This window comes from Ilyonectria robusta, assembly GCF_021365365.1.
Source record: "Ilyonectria robusta strain PMI_751 chromosome Unknown BGZ61scaffold_2, whole genome shotgun sequence".
Lineage (NCBI taxonomy): Eukaryota > Fungi > Ascomycota > Sordariomycetes > Hypocreales > Nectriaceae > Ilyonectria > Ilyonectria robusta.
The window spans coordinates 619,929-634,946 of record NW_025764436.1 but is presented as its reverse complement, the minus strand read 5'-3'; the positions used below and the strand labels follow the sequence as shown (position 1 = coordinate 634,946).

Sequence of the window (15,018 nt, the reverse complement as noted above, 5' to 3'; positions counted from 1 at the left end):
TCCAAGTTCGAACGTCATACTCAACCTAATCACCACCTCCATCATCCACACCAGCCGCCACCATGTCTGCCGCCAACACCAACACCAACGTGGATGCTGCCGTTAATGACGTCGCAAACACTCTGAGCAATACCTCCATCAGCAAGCCTGCCGATGACAAGACGGCCGCCAACGAGGCCGCCTCGGCCAGCGCTGCTGAGGGCCGCCGCCTCTACATCGGCAACCTGGCCTATGCGACAACTGAGGGGGAGTTGAAGGACTTCTTCAAGAACTATCTTGTGTGAGTATTCCCTCCTCATCCCATCTCGAGTTCTCGTTCTGGTCCCCGTGTCATCGCCCCTGTTCCTTGTCATGTTGGTGTCGTTCGCTGGAGACACGTGTCTTGACTCCGCTGTCCGTTTTGCGCCTACCTATCGACGATGCATCTTAAGAAATATCGCCAAGGATGCCCGAGGGTCCTTGTAGCATTGCAACGGCCTTAAAGCTCGCATGCATAACTGTCGGGGTTGGATTTTGTTTGATAGGCCACTTCTGTTGCTCTGACCGCCCTTGCGACACCGCTTCCATCACCACCGCTTCCATCGCCCTCGGAATCATTTGCTGACCAACTTTCCCTGTGCAGTGAGTCTGTGTCGATCCCCAAGAACCCTCGTACCGACCGCCCTGTCGGCTACGCCTTTGTCGATCTCTCTACTCCTACTGAGGCTGAGCGCGCTATCGAGGAGCTCTCTGGCAAGGAGATCCTGGAGCGCAAGGTCTCTGTTCAGCTCGCTCGCAAGCCCGAGCCCGCTGGTGAGAAGACTGAGGGTGCCAACGGTGAGGGTTCTGGCACGGAGGGCTCCCGTCGCCGAGCTTCCGGACGTGGTCGTGGCCGTGGCCGCGGTCGTGCTGGCCGTGCTGGTCGCGGTGGCCGTGCTGTGAGTCACCTAACTTGATACCCTTGTGACGGAAGGAAACTAACCGAACGCAGGACGGTGCTGTTGAGAAGAAGGAGGGCGAGACCGTCGAGGCTGTTGCTGCTACCGACGATGCTGCCGCTGCAGCTGCAGCACCAGCCACTTCTGAGGTTCAACCTTTGACAGACATCACAAACAAGATCGGCACTGACGAGACCACGAAGACCTCAAAGACTCAAGCTGCCCGCCCTCAGCGCGAAGCCCGTGAGCGCCGTGAGCGTGGCCCTCCCGCTGATGGAATTCCTTCCAAGACCAAGGTCATGGTCGCCAACCTCCCTTACGACCTGACCGAGGAGAAGGTCCGTACCCCTCTGCGCTCTTGAAAGAGTATGCAACTAACCTCCTACAATAGCTTATTGAGCTCTTCCAACCCTATGAGCCCTCTTCCGCCAAGATCGCCCTCCGACCTATTCCTCGATTTATGATCAAGAAGCTTCAGGCTCGGGGCGAGGCTCGCAAGGGACGTGGCTTCGGCTTCGTCACCCTTGCTTCCGAGGAGCAGCAGCAGAAGGCCGTTACTGAGATGAACGGCAAGGAGATTGAGGGTCGTGAGATCGCCGTCAAGGTGGCCATCGACAGCCCCGACAAGACCGACGAGGAGGCCAACGCCCCCGAGGGCGAGACCAACGGCCAGCAGGAGGCTGCCGCCACCCCTGCCGCCAGTGCTCCTGCAGTAGTTGAGGCCGCCAAGGCCCCCGCTGCCGCCGCTCCCACTACCACTGCCGCTTAAATATTAGGCTGGCAAGTTCCATGGGCCTGGAGAGACATCCAGCCTAAATGAACACACTTACGATATGGCATGCGATTTCGACGATTTCTCTTACGGTAGATTCTTGCTACACGAATCAAAGAAGAACAAAGGCGTTGCACCTAACCTGGGACCGGGAAGACGTAACCAGCATTTGTTGGAACTCTTTAGATCTCGGGATGGTGTTTTCTGACGGCCTTGACTTTGTTTTCTTGACATCATAATATCTCCATAATCGGAGCCCAAAAAACTCGCAAAGCCCTTTTATCTCTGTATTTGTATCTCCCTTTTCTCCATCACCCTTCTGCTGGGTTGTACAATAATAGCTTGAGCTGGAGGCGGCTGGGGAAGAGAAAAGCTTGGCGCAATCATTAACCGGGCGTTTTTGAAGCAACTACTCGTGTACAAGTTTCTTATATTGCGATGATGTGAATGAAGGTGCATGTTTGAGGATGCCGTAGTTTCAGTGGTAATCCAAGATTTAAGGAGCGGTAGATGGCGGTGTCTGATGTGGCTTTCTCGTCACCCGTCTAAAAAAAAACGTGGCTATAAGCAATGCAAGGCATAGGCAAGCTGCAGCCGGATGAGCCATAGTGCATCCCTCTGCAGCCAAGGGAATCGGTTTCACAGCGAATGGGTGGCACAAAATGGGTGGCTGCTGTTAGGGAATGAATGTGTGGGAGCTTTGGGAGCTTGGGAGTTTGGGAGTGAATGTAAGGTAAGGTAGGAGGTAGGCAAGTGTATTAGACGTGGGCGAGCGGTATTGGCCCCCATTGCCCCGCCGACCCCTTACCGGGCCCACGAACGGAGCATGGGCAGGCGACCTTGGTCCTGGTTAGACATCGTCTCCCTGCACTTTATCGAAACGCCAACTCGGCATCGAATTACTGCACAACATCCACACGCCGCTGCGCGAGAAGACCGGAATTACTCCTCTTGACTCGTAGGCTCGATCGCATTCGATACGTCATCATGGCTTCCAAGGCCATGTGGGAGGTTGACCCCGAGACTCGGTCAAAGGTCCGTCACCCATGCCATGCCCAGGCTTGATTCCCCTTCCCCGTCGCAGCCCCTTCTCCTGGGTCGCGATGCGCTGCGCTCACCCGTGCTAACCCTCTGTCCGTTCTATAGCTAGCCGCTCTGCAAAAGGTGTCTAACAACAACCTCTGCTGCGACTGCAATGCGCCCTCACCGCAATGGGCATCCCCAAAGTTCGGCATCTTCATCTGCCTCTCCTGCGCCGGCGTCCACCGCGGCCTCGGCGTCCACATCTCCTTCGTCCGCAGCATCTCCATGGACGCCTTCAAATCCGGCGAGATCGAACGAATGCGACTGGGCGGTAACGAGGGCTGGAAGAACTTCTTCGAATCGCACGACGCCACCCAGATGATGGGCATTACCTGGGAGGACTCGACCATCTCGGAGCGATACAGCGGCGAGGTCGGCGAGGAGTGGAAGGAGAGGCTGAGCTGCAAGGTCGAGGGCCGGGACTACGTACCTGGGGAAAAGAAGCCCGCGCCGGCACCCGCCAGGACGACTTCGCGGACGACCACGCCTCTGAGTGGGACGGCCCAGGGCGAGAGTGGTGGGCCGGGAGGCAAGGTCAAGGTCGACGACCGCTACTTTGCCAAACTGGGCGCCGACAATGCTTCGCGGCCGGATGGCCTCCACCCTAGTCAGGGAGGCAAGTACGCTGGGTTTGGAAACACGCCAGGGCCGAGCCAAGGGAACCAATCCGCATTGCCAAACTTTGATGATGTGCAAAAGGATCCCGTGGCAGCTCTGACCAAGGGGTTCGGCTGGTTCACCTCGACCGTGTCCAAGACGGCCAAGACTGTCAATGATGGGTACATCCAACCCACTGCCAAACAGGTACGGCCACCCATCATTTCATCATCTTCTGCTCCATAACTAATGTTTCTCTCTTACGTAGTTCGCCGAGGGAGACTTTGCCAGGCAAGCCCAGCAAACAGCAGCCACGTTGGCCAAGCAGGCTCAACTAGCAGGCAAGAATGCACAGGATGGATTCAACAAGTTCGTCGAGGGCCCTGAAGGAGGCGCCACCAAGAGGGCAGTCCCGTTGGACGAGACCAAGAAGAGCTTCTGGGACGAATTCTCGAGCCTTGCGGACCAGCGACAGCCCGCCAACAACTCCATCGGGACGAGTGCCATGGGCATGGGCAAGAGCAAGACCGCGGCGCCAGCTACCAAGAAGCAAGCGGATGATTGGGATGATTGGTGAGAGAGCGGCAGAGTAGACGGGTGCTAGGTGTAGGTGTTGGAGAATTGGAGTATAGGCGTGTCTAATGGCGGGGAGTCTCGATCTAGAAAGAAGTTGTCCCTCTTCTGTTCTAGTAATACCAACATGGGTTCCAATTACCACAGGGTATAAATGATATGCGGTTGGACTGGCGACCCATGTGTGAATTTGCTTTTGGCTCTGGCCAGACAGCCCTGGATGCTGACAAATAAATACGCGTCAAGTCATCCCCGTCGCCTAAGTTACTCGGCGCCTCACCGGACTCGGCGCCTCACCGGACTCGGATCCGGCTTCGGCCCCACTCGGGCTGGAGTGCCGGCATGGCCTTGCGGATGCTCGTGAACTGCACACGGCAACACTTGGTGTTTACAAATCTTAGTTTCATACCCTCAACATGGCTCCATCAATCATCGCTCTTCATGATAAATTCCCATACCAGACGGTGCGTACTCACCGTGTGAACACGGCTGGAACCCAGTCCGTCTCCTGGCATGTGCTAATATTCATCATCAATTGGTTTTTCTTGAAACCGGACAGATGAAGCTTAACTATCCGCCATTTGGAAGAACAGTGACGTGCATGTAGAGACGAAGTCATGGGCGTGTTGAATGGCTTCCAAGTCTTCAGGTGCGTAATCCAGCGTCTATCCCAGGACCCGTTCCAGTCGCCCAAAGTCCTGTCCAGAGCCACCCCAAAGCGGCAGACCGTCCTCTGAAAAGCTTCGATCTTTGCGGTGGCTCGAATGTGTCCTAGAGGTCAGGTTTAGGCTATGTTAGTAACTAACGAGTAGTCCGAGTGCGTAAAGGACTTAGGTTCAAACTCACTTCAAGCTCCTTAAGACTAAGAATTTTAGGATCAATCATATGCTCCAGCTCTTCGAACAGCGTTTAAGAATTCAATTTCAGCTTCTTGATAATAGGACTATCTTCGGCGAAATGCTCGATGTCGATCAGCTGTTGCTTGATGATGTTCAGTCTGAAGCCATTTCGGAGCGTCGCAATCTCATTCAATCTCATTCTTCAAATGACCAATTTCGTCAACGGCAGCGGAGGAATTGTGGCCTTGGGAGGCACTCTCCATGGCCTGAAGGCTCTCCGTGACGAGGAAAATCAGATGGATGGTCAGGAGTAGAACCAACTCGTATGGAACGGAGTTAGATGCGGCATTGCGCACATTATTGCAGCTTGAACAACATCTCTAGCCCTGGTTGGTTTTGGATACTTAGGGGTGCATTAGACCAGAACGATGAACAATGAATGATGAAAGAAAATGGCGGGATGGTAAATAGGAGACAGAGACATACTCTCATTGGCACATACATGATAAAGAGCTTTGTCTGGTTTCATAAGGGGCGTAATTTGATCCAATAAAGCGCATAGGAGTGATAATAAAGGAGCATTGGTTGCTTGGCCTAGTCGATATTATGGTGTGGCGAACCCCCTCTCACTCTCTAACCAACCCTCCATATAACTCGGACACCATCTCCAGCAAAATTCGCCTTGCTGGCCTGCCTCTAGTCTGTTTCAACTTGTTTATTTCGTCCGAGTACCATATCCATAGTCAAGCGCCACGATATCATGGACCCATCGCAAGAGGATAACGCGACAGCCATATTCGACGTCACCCACCAATGCCTCGATTCTTTCGATCGGGTGCAAGCCAAACACAGTGAATCAATTCCCACTCACTCATTTTTTCTCGGCGATGCATCAGCTACTTCCGAGAGGCAACATCATTCCTCTTGTGACTCCTTGGGTATTCTCAATAGCTTCTGGAATTGGGTTGACAGCACTGATGCGCTGTCGTTGAAGGACTCATCACTGGACGCAAGATTGCGAGGTTCGGCAGGCGTGTCCACCATGGTGATTGAGTTGTTGGAAATTATTCTACGGAACCTGCAGTGTGGTAAGTTTGATTCCGCTATTTAAGCACTATAAATATGTGAAAAGTTTGCAACTAGACCGCTAACGAATATCGGTTTGTCACATTAGTTGACCGCAAGCCGGAAGACCCGTCGATCCTCTCCTTTGATCCAACTCCGTCAGATCCAAAAGCACGGCAGGCCTTCCTCTCGAAATGGGAGAATTCCCTCCGGGCTATTCGCTCTACGCTAGATCACCTACACTTCGTAGACGCAACGATCAGGAAACTATCCGCAACACGGCTCGATCTCATGGTCACAACCTTTCTCACCGACGAGGACAGAGCCTTTCGGAGCGACAGTGCTTCCTTGGTCCGCTACAGATATCCAGCTGCCCGCAAAGGACTATGCCAACAACTGGGAGATGCCATAGCTGTTCGGCGCCAAATACTTCTGCGGAATAAACGCCACCTGGGTAGACTAGCCGTCAGACGTGTGCCCGAGAATGTGCCTTCTACCAAACAGCGCCAAAGTCCACATCTGGAGGTTTTACCTGGTATAATACATCAGTTCAAAGACGGGTTAGCGCACCATCCCACTGTGGTGGCAAGCAGCATCGCGAAGGCTTCTCGCTCAGACCCCCAGGTCCCGGCCCTTGGGGGCTCGCAGCTTTCGAAACAAGTTCTCACGACAGCAACCAGCACTATCACTGCCACGCTAGAGGAATATTTTGAGTACCCACTAGAAGCGACAATGTGCGAAGGTGAAACACGGGTCCAATGCCCTTTTTGCCTCATACATCTGGAACTCGGAGAATCGAACGAATTGAGACGCATCAGCTGGAGACGTCACATTGACGAGCATCTCAAGCCTTACGGCTGCCTATTCCCCGAGTGCTCTAAATCCCTGGTGTTCTTCGTCCACCGTCACGAATGGGAAGATCATATGGAATCTGCCCATTCGAAAGATTGGTTGCGTAAGGTCCACACTACGCTTTGGTTCTGTGATGTCGACCACGCCTCCCCTGAAATCTTCGAGAATGAGTTGCAGTGGAGGAGACACATGCAGAACCTCCGGAACCATCCAAATCGAGACCTGCCAACTCAACTTCAGCTTGACTGTCTGTCTACCAGGAGCAGAAAGCTCTTCTGGCGCGACAAGTTCGTCTGTCCCCTGTGCGAACAAATCCCCAACGAGGTACGAGATCTCCTGGAGAATGGAGAAGGAAAGCCAACGGTCATGTACAATCTTGTCGTTCGCCATGTCGCGAACCACCTACAATCACTGTCCTTGCTTGCAGTGCCACCCGTTGAAAACAACCCTCAAGAAACCCCTGGCACATTCGGAGAGTCGGTGCGAATGAGCGACAGTTGTGTTTCCCAGCCACCAAGTGGAAGAGGGCGCGTTGATGGAGCTTCTCTTCCTCCAGAGACCTGGTCGTTTCTAGATAGGGATCGCATTGCCTCTCTCACAATGCCCGGTCCGGGCTCGTCTCGGGATAAGGAGTATCTCGACTACACGCCCCCAGAGGATCCTCCAGAGCCATCAGAACAAGGTTGGGTTGACCGTTGGAACTTATGGAAGAATGAGAATGATGCTTTCTCTCAACACTGTTTTGAAGCGGATCCAATCCTCGCGCATTTCAATAAAACAGTTGGTCCCGTACAAGATCTACGCAAGTAACTGCATTGAATGGATTCAACATTGACTCAAAGGATGATGCTGATCGGATTGAGTTGCTGTTAATAGCTGAGAAAGGGGATGAGGAAACTGTGAGGATGACCCTAAGGCAGGGACCAGACCCGGAGGCAGCCGACCTGCAAGGCAGGACAGTGGTGTTGTGGGCGGTTGCAAACGGCCATAACGGTATTGTACGGCTATTGCGTTCGTATAATGTCAAAGGCCCGTTAGGTAGTTCCATGAACTCCATCATGTAATCTGCTACCTGCTCTTCCACTCTGCTCCTTACTACACTATCATACAACAAATAATGGTTACTGGAAGTCGGCTACTGAAATGCAGCACGGGGAAGAGAAAGGAGTAAAACAATCAGGGGAAAATCGATGAGCAAAAAGGGCGAGAGGATCCATAAACCGTCTTGCTATAGATCCAAATATAGAAAAAAAATTCCCTAAGACTCGCGCCTCGATGGCCACTTCTGCCATCGTGGTCATCTTAATGTTACAGTCCACAATTATCTGCATAAACCTCGCTGCCAGTAATTGAACTTGACGTACAATATCTCAAACTTTGTGAGGGGCATCGAAAGCATCGATCTCATCCACCCAAGGGATACCGTCCTGGGCTCCCATGCTTTGAATCGTCATTGCAGCAGCTTTGATCGCGCGAACAACCGCGCTCCTGGTGTCCCAAGTCCTCTTGGCCTTCTGGCACAGGTAATCAGAGGAGTATGCCCCCGTGAAGGTATCTCTGATTGTCCCAATCAACATGTGCACCTAAGAACGAAGGACAAATCCGAAACTCACCCTGCACCTGTAGTATCTTCGACTTTGATATCAAACGTGAGACAGTGGCCGCTCGCTGTTGCATTGGCGTAAAATGCCCCCTTAGCACCAAGTGTGATAACCACGTTTTCAACACCGCGGTTCAAAAATTCCTGAGCGATAATTGGCCAGGTCTCTTCGTTGACCTCGTCCATATGGCGGCCGGACATGATAGCTGCTTCCGACTCGTTAACCAGTAGATAAGTGAGGTATTAATAGAGGCGTTTATTAATGGGGGTTGTAGGCGCCGCATTCAGACAGAACTCAATGCCCGCCGTGCCAGCAGTTTCGATTATAGTCTCGACTACTTCCTTGTCGATTTCCATTTGAGCCACGGCCAAGTCGGGTCGTATCCCGCCTCCGAGCTGCTCGGCGTTGATGAAGTCCTCTTTCTTCCAGATTGCTGTTGCGCCCAACGTGAAGAGGCATCGATCCTTTTGAACTCTCAGGGCTTTTTTGTGGTGGTATGAGTGTACTAAAGCTGTAGTAATGATAGTTCTTTGTTGTTGAGAGATGGTGGGGGTGTCTTTGTTCGTGAGAGTAAGTCTTGCGAAACCTATCATTTCAGTGGCGCCTGGGCTCCAAATCTAGGCGACGCGACCCCAACGGTTGAATGAAGGCTAGTACAGCTCTAAGATACCACAATGCAAGCCTATCAGACCAATACTTTTTTCTGGGTGAGACGCTCTGTACACGCTGATTTCCCACAGCCGGCATCCTGCTTTATGCAGTAATACTATGCATCCTAATGATAAACAAGAAATGGTATCAGGTGGTCATTACTTGGATAGTAGTGCAACTCAAGAGGTTAATGGCCCGATCGAGCTCCACCAATATGAAAGTACTAATTAGGGATTGGATTCAACAAAGTTGTTCCACAAAGCCTTGCGAAGACTAGTATTCTTCCATGTTAAAGTAAAGCCATAAGATAAGCTAAATCGAGCACCTGAGGAGCATCTTAAATGACCTTGATCTTTTTTTCTCGTCAATGCAGTTGCGCCGAAAGATGTGGTGGTTAAACTCTTGTATGTCGTTAGAACAGATCGAACAAACTTCAGTCGCAGAGCCATGTGCTGCTGTTACTGTTCAAGACTTGCCATATTAACTGATCTTGACCAAGTATTTTTGTCGGACGGTTCGTGCTGATGGAGGTCGGCCACCATTGTAGTTGGACACGGCGTGGTATATTGCTCTACCATCCCAGCGCGGTGCATTCGTTCTAGTCTGGTTCTTGGGTAAGCAATTCCCTATATCAATCTCAGGTCTCTTCATGCATCTACATCCAGGCTCTCCATCAAATCAAGTGCAGCCATGTTTGTCGGTTCGGTGTGATTACGTCTAAGTCTCAGGACAGGACCTGTGTATATACCTGGCCTTGTAGGTGGACTAGCCCCAGCAAAGCTCGCCGGCCCCGCTGAGTCGCGCGATTAGCTCGGCTACTGGAGTAGAATTTACATTTTTATTCGAATTCCAACTGTATATGTGTGCATTAGTAGTTTGCGGCTGGACTCGGCGTCTGTGTCAAGATGCCGGGGCTGCAAGTCGGCTACTTATTAAGATGACCGAGCCTCGGTGATGGTTTCTACGAAAAGCACTGTATCAACTCCTGGAAAGCGATGCGCAAGAGGAATTCTACGGGGGTTTCGCAGTGTCTAAATAAACGGGGAATTTTGGGGCAGACGGGATTACAATCGCCGTGCCGTCGCTTGTTCTTCCTCGCATTTGCAGGTGATGCCGGTCGCAAACGGCAGTTCGGAGCGAAATCGCACTCGGGCTGAGGATCCCGAGGGCGTCACGTGGGGCGACGCCGAGGTTGGAGCCGGGCCTAGCCGGTACCGCTCCCGAGCTTTCCCCCATGACGGCCGGCTCTTAATCCCCTCCGTCGCCAACTCTTTTGTTCCATTGAGCAGCAGCAACCACAATGTCGGCACTACGGATTCTTGTCCCCGTGAAGCGGGTTATCGACTATGCGGTACGAAGCCTGGAGAGCAGCCTGCATTGGGGGTCGTGGAAAGAATTGTTCCACTAACGCACCGTGGTGCTGCAGGTTAAGCCCCGAGTCAACAAGACCCAGACGGGCGTCGAGACGGCCGGCGTCAAGCACTCGATGAACCCCTTTGACGAGCTTTCCGTCGAGGAGTCAGTGCGCATCCGCGACCAGAAGCGCGCCCCCGGTGGCGTGGAGGACATCTGCATCATCTCGGCCGGCCCCCCCAAGGCGCAGGACGTGATCAGGACAGCCATGGCTATGGGTGCCGACCGCGGCATCCACGTGGAGGTCAAGGAGGGCGACGACCTTGAGCCGTTGACGGTAGCGAAGCTCCTGTCCAAGGCTGTGGAGCAGCAGAAGAGCAACTTGGTGTTCCTCGGCAAGCAGAGCATCGACGACGACGCCAACCAGACGGGCCAGATGCTGGCGGGCCTGCTAGGGTGGCCACAGGCGACCCAGGCGAGCAAGGTCGAGTTCATCGCCGGCGACGAAGTGGTGGTGACCAAGGAGGTGGATGGCGGCGTCGAAACGGTCAAGGCCAAGCTGCCCCTCATCATCACGACGGATCTGCGCCTCAACGAGCCCCGGTACGCGAGCTTGCCCAACATCATGAAGGCCAAGAAGAAGAAGATAGAGAAGGCGAAGCTGGCCGACTTTGGATTGGACAGCTCGAAGCGACTCAAGGTGCTCAAGGTGGAGGGTAAGTGATGTTTTCCCCTTCTCCCCTTCCTCCTACATCTGCCGAGGATGTAGGAGAGGGTGTGAGGTTCTCATATCTGCGAGTGGACAACGGCTAACAGACATTGTCCAGAGCCCCCGACCCGACAGGGCGGTGGCAAGGTCGAGGACGTCGGTGGCCTGGTCAGCAAGCTCAAGGAGCTGGGTGCACTGTAAATGGGGATTTCGCAACCATGAATATCTATACCTACCTACCTTGCTCAAAATACCTCGGCTGGGATAAAATAGAGGTCGTTTATTAGCCCCCTTTCGTCACTCGGGTATTGTTATGTCGGATGAAATGAAATGAATTGAGTGTTGAACAAACCCAACCCACATGCAGTCTCCTCTCAGCTTGCCTTGGCAATGGCAACTCAGTTCTCACCCGCATATGTCGATTGAGGACGGAAGTGCACATGCAACAATGCATTTTTCGCCTCGGAGTCTCAGACAGGCTGAAGGGGCCATGCACGCACGGCACAGCCGCGGGGTAAATGACGAAATGCCATGCCCTAGTGGTGGGATGGACGAAACGCACTGGGCCCCAGGTCGAGATTTTAGCTGACAGCCAAGAGGACGGTTTAGTAGCTCCTCGACCCTCTGGCCTTCAGATATTCAGTCGGCCCAGCAATGACACATTTCTGGCTCGTCCCCTGGACCATCCCCTAGACCATCCCCCGGCCTAGCTCCGGGGGTCCAGTCGAAGGCGCGCCTTTCCGGGAACTCATCCTCGTGTCGAGCTCCGTCCCAGGATTGAGCCACGATGGGCCGCCCTAATCCGTTCTCTGCATCGCTATCACTCGCAGAAGCACGTCGGGGATTCTAGCTACAACTAGCTTTACGTTCCCCTGCGGCCTGGAAGAGCGCAGGCACGCCATTTGAAACGGGGCATTGGTCTCCGTCTCCACTGCTTCAATTCTCAGCCTCCCGGCGGCACCGGGATTGCATCGTCGACTTGTGAGAGAGGGGTCCGTCCTTCTGGGCTCGGTCCTCAGCTGGGCACGCGAGCAACTGGGTTTTTGGTTGAGAGGCGGTGTCGATGCATGGCGACGTCTATTGGAGCCCGATTCACACGGATTCATCCCTTGCATAGGCGACCACGGGCGAGAACGAGGAGGACGTGTGTAAAAGAGTCAATGGCTGCAATCGCCGATGCGTACGGCATAGTCCCAAAGCTACTCCGTAGTACAGTAGTACAGGACGTACAGTCAAATGGTTGGTGCTCATGCTCCAGATAAGAAAACCCGCTAGCGAATTGATATGGGAGGCAATCAGATGCCAACTACGTAACCAGGTTGGAAGGGAAGAAAAACGATATCGGAGGTGGGGATGGGTCATAGCAAGGTGCAAGGTTTTTTTCCCCGCTGGTGGGTGTGGTGGTGGTCACTGACGGCGGGAGGGAGGGGGGCGGCCAGCAGGGAAAGGGCTGCGATTGCGGGCACCTCCTCGCCTGTGAGAGGAGTGACAGTGGGAGGGAAAGAAAAAAAAACCCATCCAGCGGGGCTCTTCACCAATGAGTAACGCGCTGTTGTCAGGCACAGGGCTCCGTTGGCGCAGGCGACACAGACTCACTCGCGCGGGCGGGCCTGGGCGTCCTTTTGGGGGGCCTCTTTTTCTCCCGCCCGCTTCTCCATACACTTCTCACTTTCTTCCCTCCAACAATCAACAATCTGCCGCCGACTCTCACTAGAGAAATTCACCCCGTCGTCCATCCGAACGCCCACCGCCCCAATTCCTCGACTTGCCCCTCCGCTTGAGCTGCGCTTGTCTCTCAATCCGCCCTTATGAACGGGCGCCCGTCAGTCTTCACTTCTCAGGTACGCAGCCCTTTGCTCTGTTGTTTGCTCCCAGTTTGCTCCCAGTTGGCCGCTGGTCTGGGCTCGGTCCTCCTCCTCGCTCGCTGCGCTGAGATGACGACCCCACCATCGCCAACTCTCCCGCCGCCTCGCGTCAATCTGCCACGATCCAAGCCTCTTGTCTTCAACTGCCTTGGCGGCTTCCCAACCTGCCCGATACCCTCATCGCTGCCGTAATTTGCCGTCGTCGGCCTCTCGACAATCCAATTGACTCGTTGCTGACTTTTTTCCTCTCCCTCGTATAGGATTATCTCTCTGGTTCGTGTGGTCCCTGACTCACCGCTCCCATTCTGTTGGGTGACTCCAGACTCCTCGACTCCCAGACTAACCTGCCCTCCCAGACCACTTGTGGAGGTCACTGTCCTTGTAAAAGGCTCCTCTTGAACAACCGATTACTGCCTCTTCTCTGAAACCAACCAACCAACCAACCAACCCACCCAATCCCCTACCCGACTTCGCAACCATGTTCTCCCGACTGGCACGTCACATTGCCAACCCCGCGGCCAAGTCCGCGTCGGCTACTGGCCGAAACCTCATGCAGGTCCGATACCTGTCCGAGCAGGCCCTTGCTGGTGGCAGCAAGGGCAGGAATATGCCGTTTTCCACCCCTCGGGCTACCGCTCCTGTTGACTCTCTCCCTGCTACCCTCACCATCCGAGTAAGTCTAGAGGCTCTTCTTCTCCCAGAATTTGGTTGGGGAGAATCTCGGAGCTAATCTAGTCTATCTTAGAATGGTCCCGTCTTCCAGGGTAAGGCCTTCGGTGCCAACGCCAACATCTCGGGCGAGGCTGTCTTCACGACTTCCCTCGTCGGCTACCCCGAGTCGATGACCGATCCCTCCTACCGAGGTCAGATCCTCGTCTTCACCCAACCTCTGATTGGCAACTACGGCGTCCCTTCCAACGAGCGCGACCAGTACAACCTCCTCAAGTACTTCGAGTCCCCTCACGTCCAATGCGCTGGCGTTGTCGTCTCCGACGTCGCCCTCAACTACAGCCACTGGACCGCCGTTGAGAGCCTTGGCGAGTGGTGCGCCCGAGAGGGCGTCCCTGCCATCTCCGGCGTCGACACTCGAGAGATTGTCACCCACCTCCGAGAGCAGGGTTCCTCGCTCGCCCGAATCACCATCGGCGAAGAGTACGATGCAGACGAGGACGAGAGCTTCATCGACCCTGGCCAGATCAACCTGGTCAAGCGTGTCAGCACCAAGGCTCCCTTCGTTGTCGAGTCCCCCGGTGCTGCTCTCCACATTGCCCTCATTGACTGCGGTGTCAAGGAGAACATCCTTCGCAGCCTGGTCAGCCGAGGTGCCTCCGTCACCGTCTTCCCCTACGACTACCCCATCCAGAAGGTCGCTCAGCACTACGACGGTGTCTTCATCTCCAACGGCCCCGGTGACCCCACCCATTGCCAGGAGACTGTCTACAACCTCGCCCGCCTGATGGAGACTTCGTCTATCCCCGTCATGGGTATCTGCCTGGGTCACCAGCTTCTGGCTCTCGCCGTTGGTGCCCGCACCATCAAGCTCAAGTACGGAAACCGTGCTCACAACATCCCGGCTCTTGACTTGACCACTGGCCAGTGCCACATCACCAGCCAGAACCACGGTTATGCCATTGATGCCAGCACCCTCCCCAGCGACTTCAAGGAGTACTTCGTCAACCTCAACGACGGCAGCAACGAGGGTAAGTTTCCATGTTTAGTCACTGAATTACAGACTACAACTAACACCGTTCACAGGCATGCTGCACAAGACCCGCCCCATCTTCTCCACCCAATTCCACCCCGAGGCCAAGGGTGGCCCCATGGACAGCTCGTACCTCTTCGAGAAGTACCTCCAGAGCGTCCAGCTCGCCAAGAGCAACCAGGTCGTCTACAAGGACAACCGACCCAGCCAGCTGATGCTTGACGTCCTCAGCCGAGAGCGTGTCGGTGTTGAGCCCATGCCCCTGGCCGCCTCTGCCTGAGCGACTCGTTTGGAGGTACACTGGCGTCTTGGGGATTGATTAGTTAGGGCTGCGAGTTTTGGAATGTGAGGATTGGAAACTTTTCCAAATGGATACGTTGTAGTTATGAAGCTGGAAATCACAAATTGAATACCACCAGAGTTTTGAAACAACTTATTA

The 15,018-nt window shown here is 54.2% G+C and overlaps 6 protein-coding genes across 6 annotated transcripts; 5 read left to right on the top strand and 1 right to left on the bottom strand.

The window, feature by feature from the left end:
* Nucleotides 1–62: 62 nt before the first annotated feature.
* Nucleotides 63–1,948, top strand: BGZ61DRAFT_553047 (uncharacterized protein; the record flags this gene model as incomplete). The annotated part of the gene is made up of 4 exons (XM_046255543.1): nt 63–280; nt 623–917; nt 971–1,255; nt 1,309–1,948. 4 exons carry the CDS (start codon nt 63–65, stop codon nt 1,684–1,686), a joined length of 1,176 nt encoding a protein of 391 aa, XP_046110368.1. The 3' UTR covers nt 1,687–1,948.
* Nucleotides 1,949–2,676: 728 nt separating this feature from the next.
* On the top strand, nt 2,677–3,946 carry BGZ61DRAFT_341623 (uncharacterized protein; the record flags this gene model as incomplete). Its single annotated transcript, XM_046239429.1, has 3 exons — nt 2,677–2,724; nt 2,836–3,576; nt 3,638–3,946. 3 exons carry the CDS (start codon nt 2,677–2,679, stop codon nt 3,944–3,946), a joined length of 1,098 nt encoding a protein of 365 aa, XP_046110367.1.
* Nucleotides 3,947–5,541: 1,595 nt separating this feature from the next.
* On the top strand, nt 5,542–7,508 carry BGZ61DRAFT_471993 (uncharacterized protein; the record flags this gene model as incomplete). Its single annotated transcript, XM_046248279.1, has 2 exons — nt 5,542–5,869; nt 5,956–7,508. The coding sequence occupies 2 exons, from the start codon at nt 5,542–5,544 to the stop codon at nt 7,506–7,508; spliced, it is 1,881 nt and encodes a 626-aa protein (XP_046110366.1).
* A 560-nt stretch (nt 7,509–8,068) lies between these two features.
* On the bottom strand, nt 8,069–8,838 carry BGZ61DRAFT_512976 (Ribokinase-like protein; the record flags this gene model as incomplete). Its single annotated transcript, XM_046252165.1, has 2 exons — nt 8,312–8,838; nt 8,069–8,255 (listed from the first exon to the last, which is right to left on the bottom strand). Exons 1-2 carry the CDS (start codon nt 8,497–8,499, stop codon nt 8,069–8,071), a joined length of 375 nt encoding a protein of 124 aa, XP_046110365.1. The 5' UTR covers nt 8,500–8,838.
* Nucleotides 8,839–10,005: 1,167 nt separating this feature from the next.
* On the top strand, nt 10,006–11,293 carry BGZ61DRAFT_81667 (uncharacterized protein). Its single transcript, XM_046257118.1, has 3 exons — nt 10,006–10,301; nt 10,377–11,019; nt 11,131–11,293. The coding sequence occupies exons 1-3, from the start codon at nt 10,251–10,253 to the stop codon at nt 11,211–11,213; spliced, it is 777 nt and encodes a 258-aa protein (XP_046110364.1). The 5' UTR covers nt 10,006–10,250; the 3' UTR covers nt 11,214–11,293.
* Nucleotides 11,294–13,232: 1,939 nt separating this feature from the next.
* Nucleotides 13,233–15,003, top strand: BGZ61DRAFT_440492 (class I glutamine amidotransferase-like protein). Its single transcript, XM_046244487.1, has 2 exons — nt 13,233–14,577; nt 14,633–15,003. The coding sequence occupies exons 1-2, from the start codon at nt 13,719–13,721 to the stop codon at nt 14,857–14,859; spliced, it is 1,086 nt and encodes a 361-aa protein (XP_046110363.1). The 5' UTR covers nt 13,233–13,718; the 3' UTR covers nt 14,860–15,003.
* The last annotated feature ends 15 nt before the right edge of the window (nt 15,004–15,018 follow it).

Bases quoted from the DNA above. Each gene is read 5' to 3' on its own strand.
- BGZ61DRAFT_81667 (XM_046257118.1), top strand. From the start codon at position 10,251: ATGTCGGCACTACGGATTCTTGTCCCCGTGAAGCGGGTTATCGACTAT. The intron at 10,302-10,376 runs GTACGAAGCCTG...GTGGTGCTGCAG, and splicing joins AGCGGGTTATCGACTATGCG to GTTAAGCCCCGAGTCAACAA. The intron at 11,020-11,130 runs GTAAGTGATGTT...GACATTGTCCAG, and splicing joins CAAGGTGCTCAAGGTGGAGG to AGCCCCCGACCCGACAGGGC.
- BGZ61DRAFT_440492 (XM_046244487.1), top strand. From the start codon at position 13,719: ATGACCGATCCCTCCTACCGAGGTCAGATCCTCGTCTTCACCCAACCT. The intron at 14,578-14,632 runs GTAAGTTTCCAT...CACCGTTCACAG, and splicing joins CAACGACGGCAGCAACGAGG to GCATGCTGCACAAGACCCGC.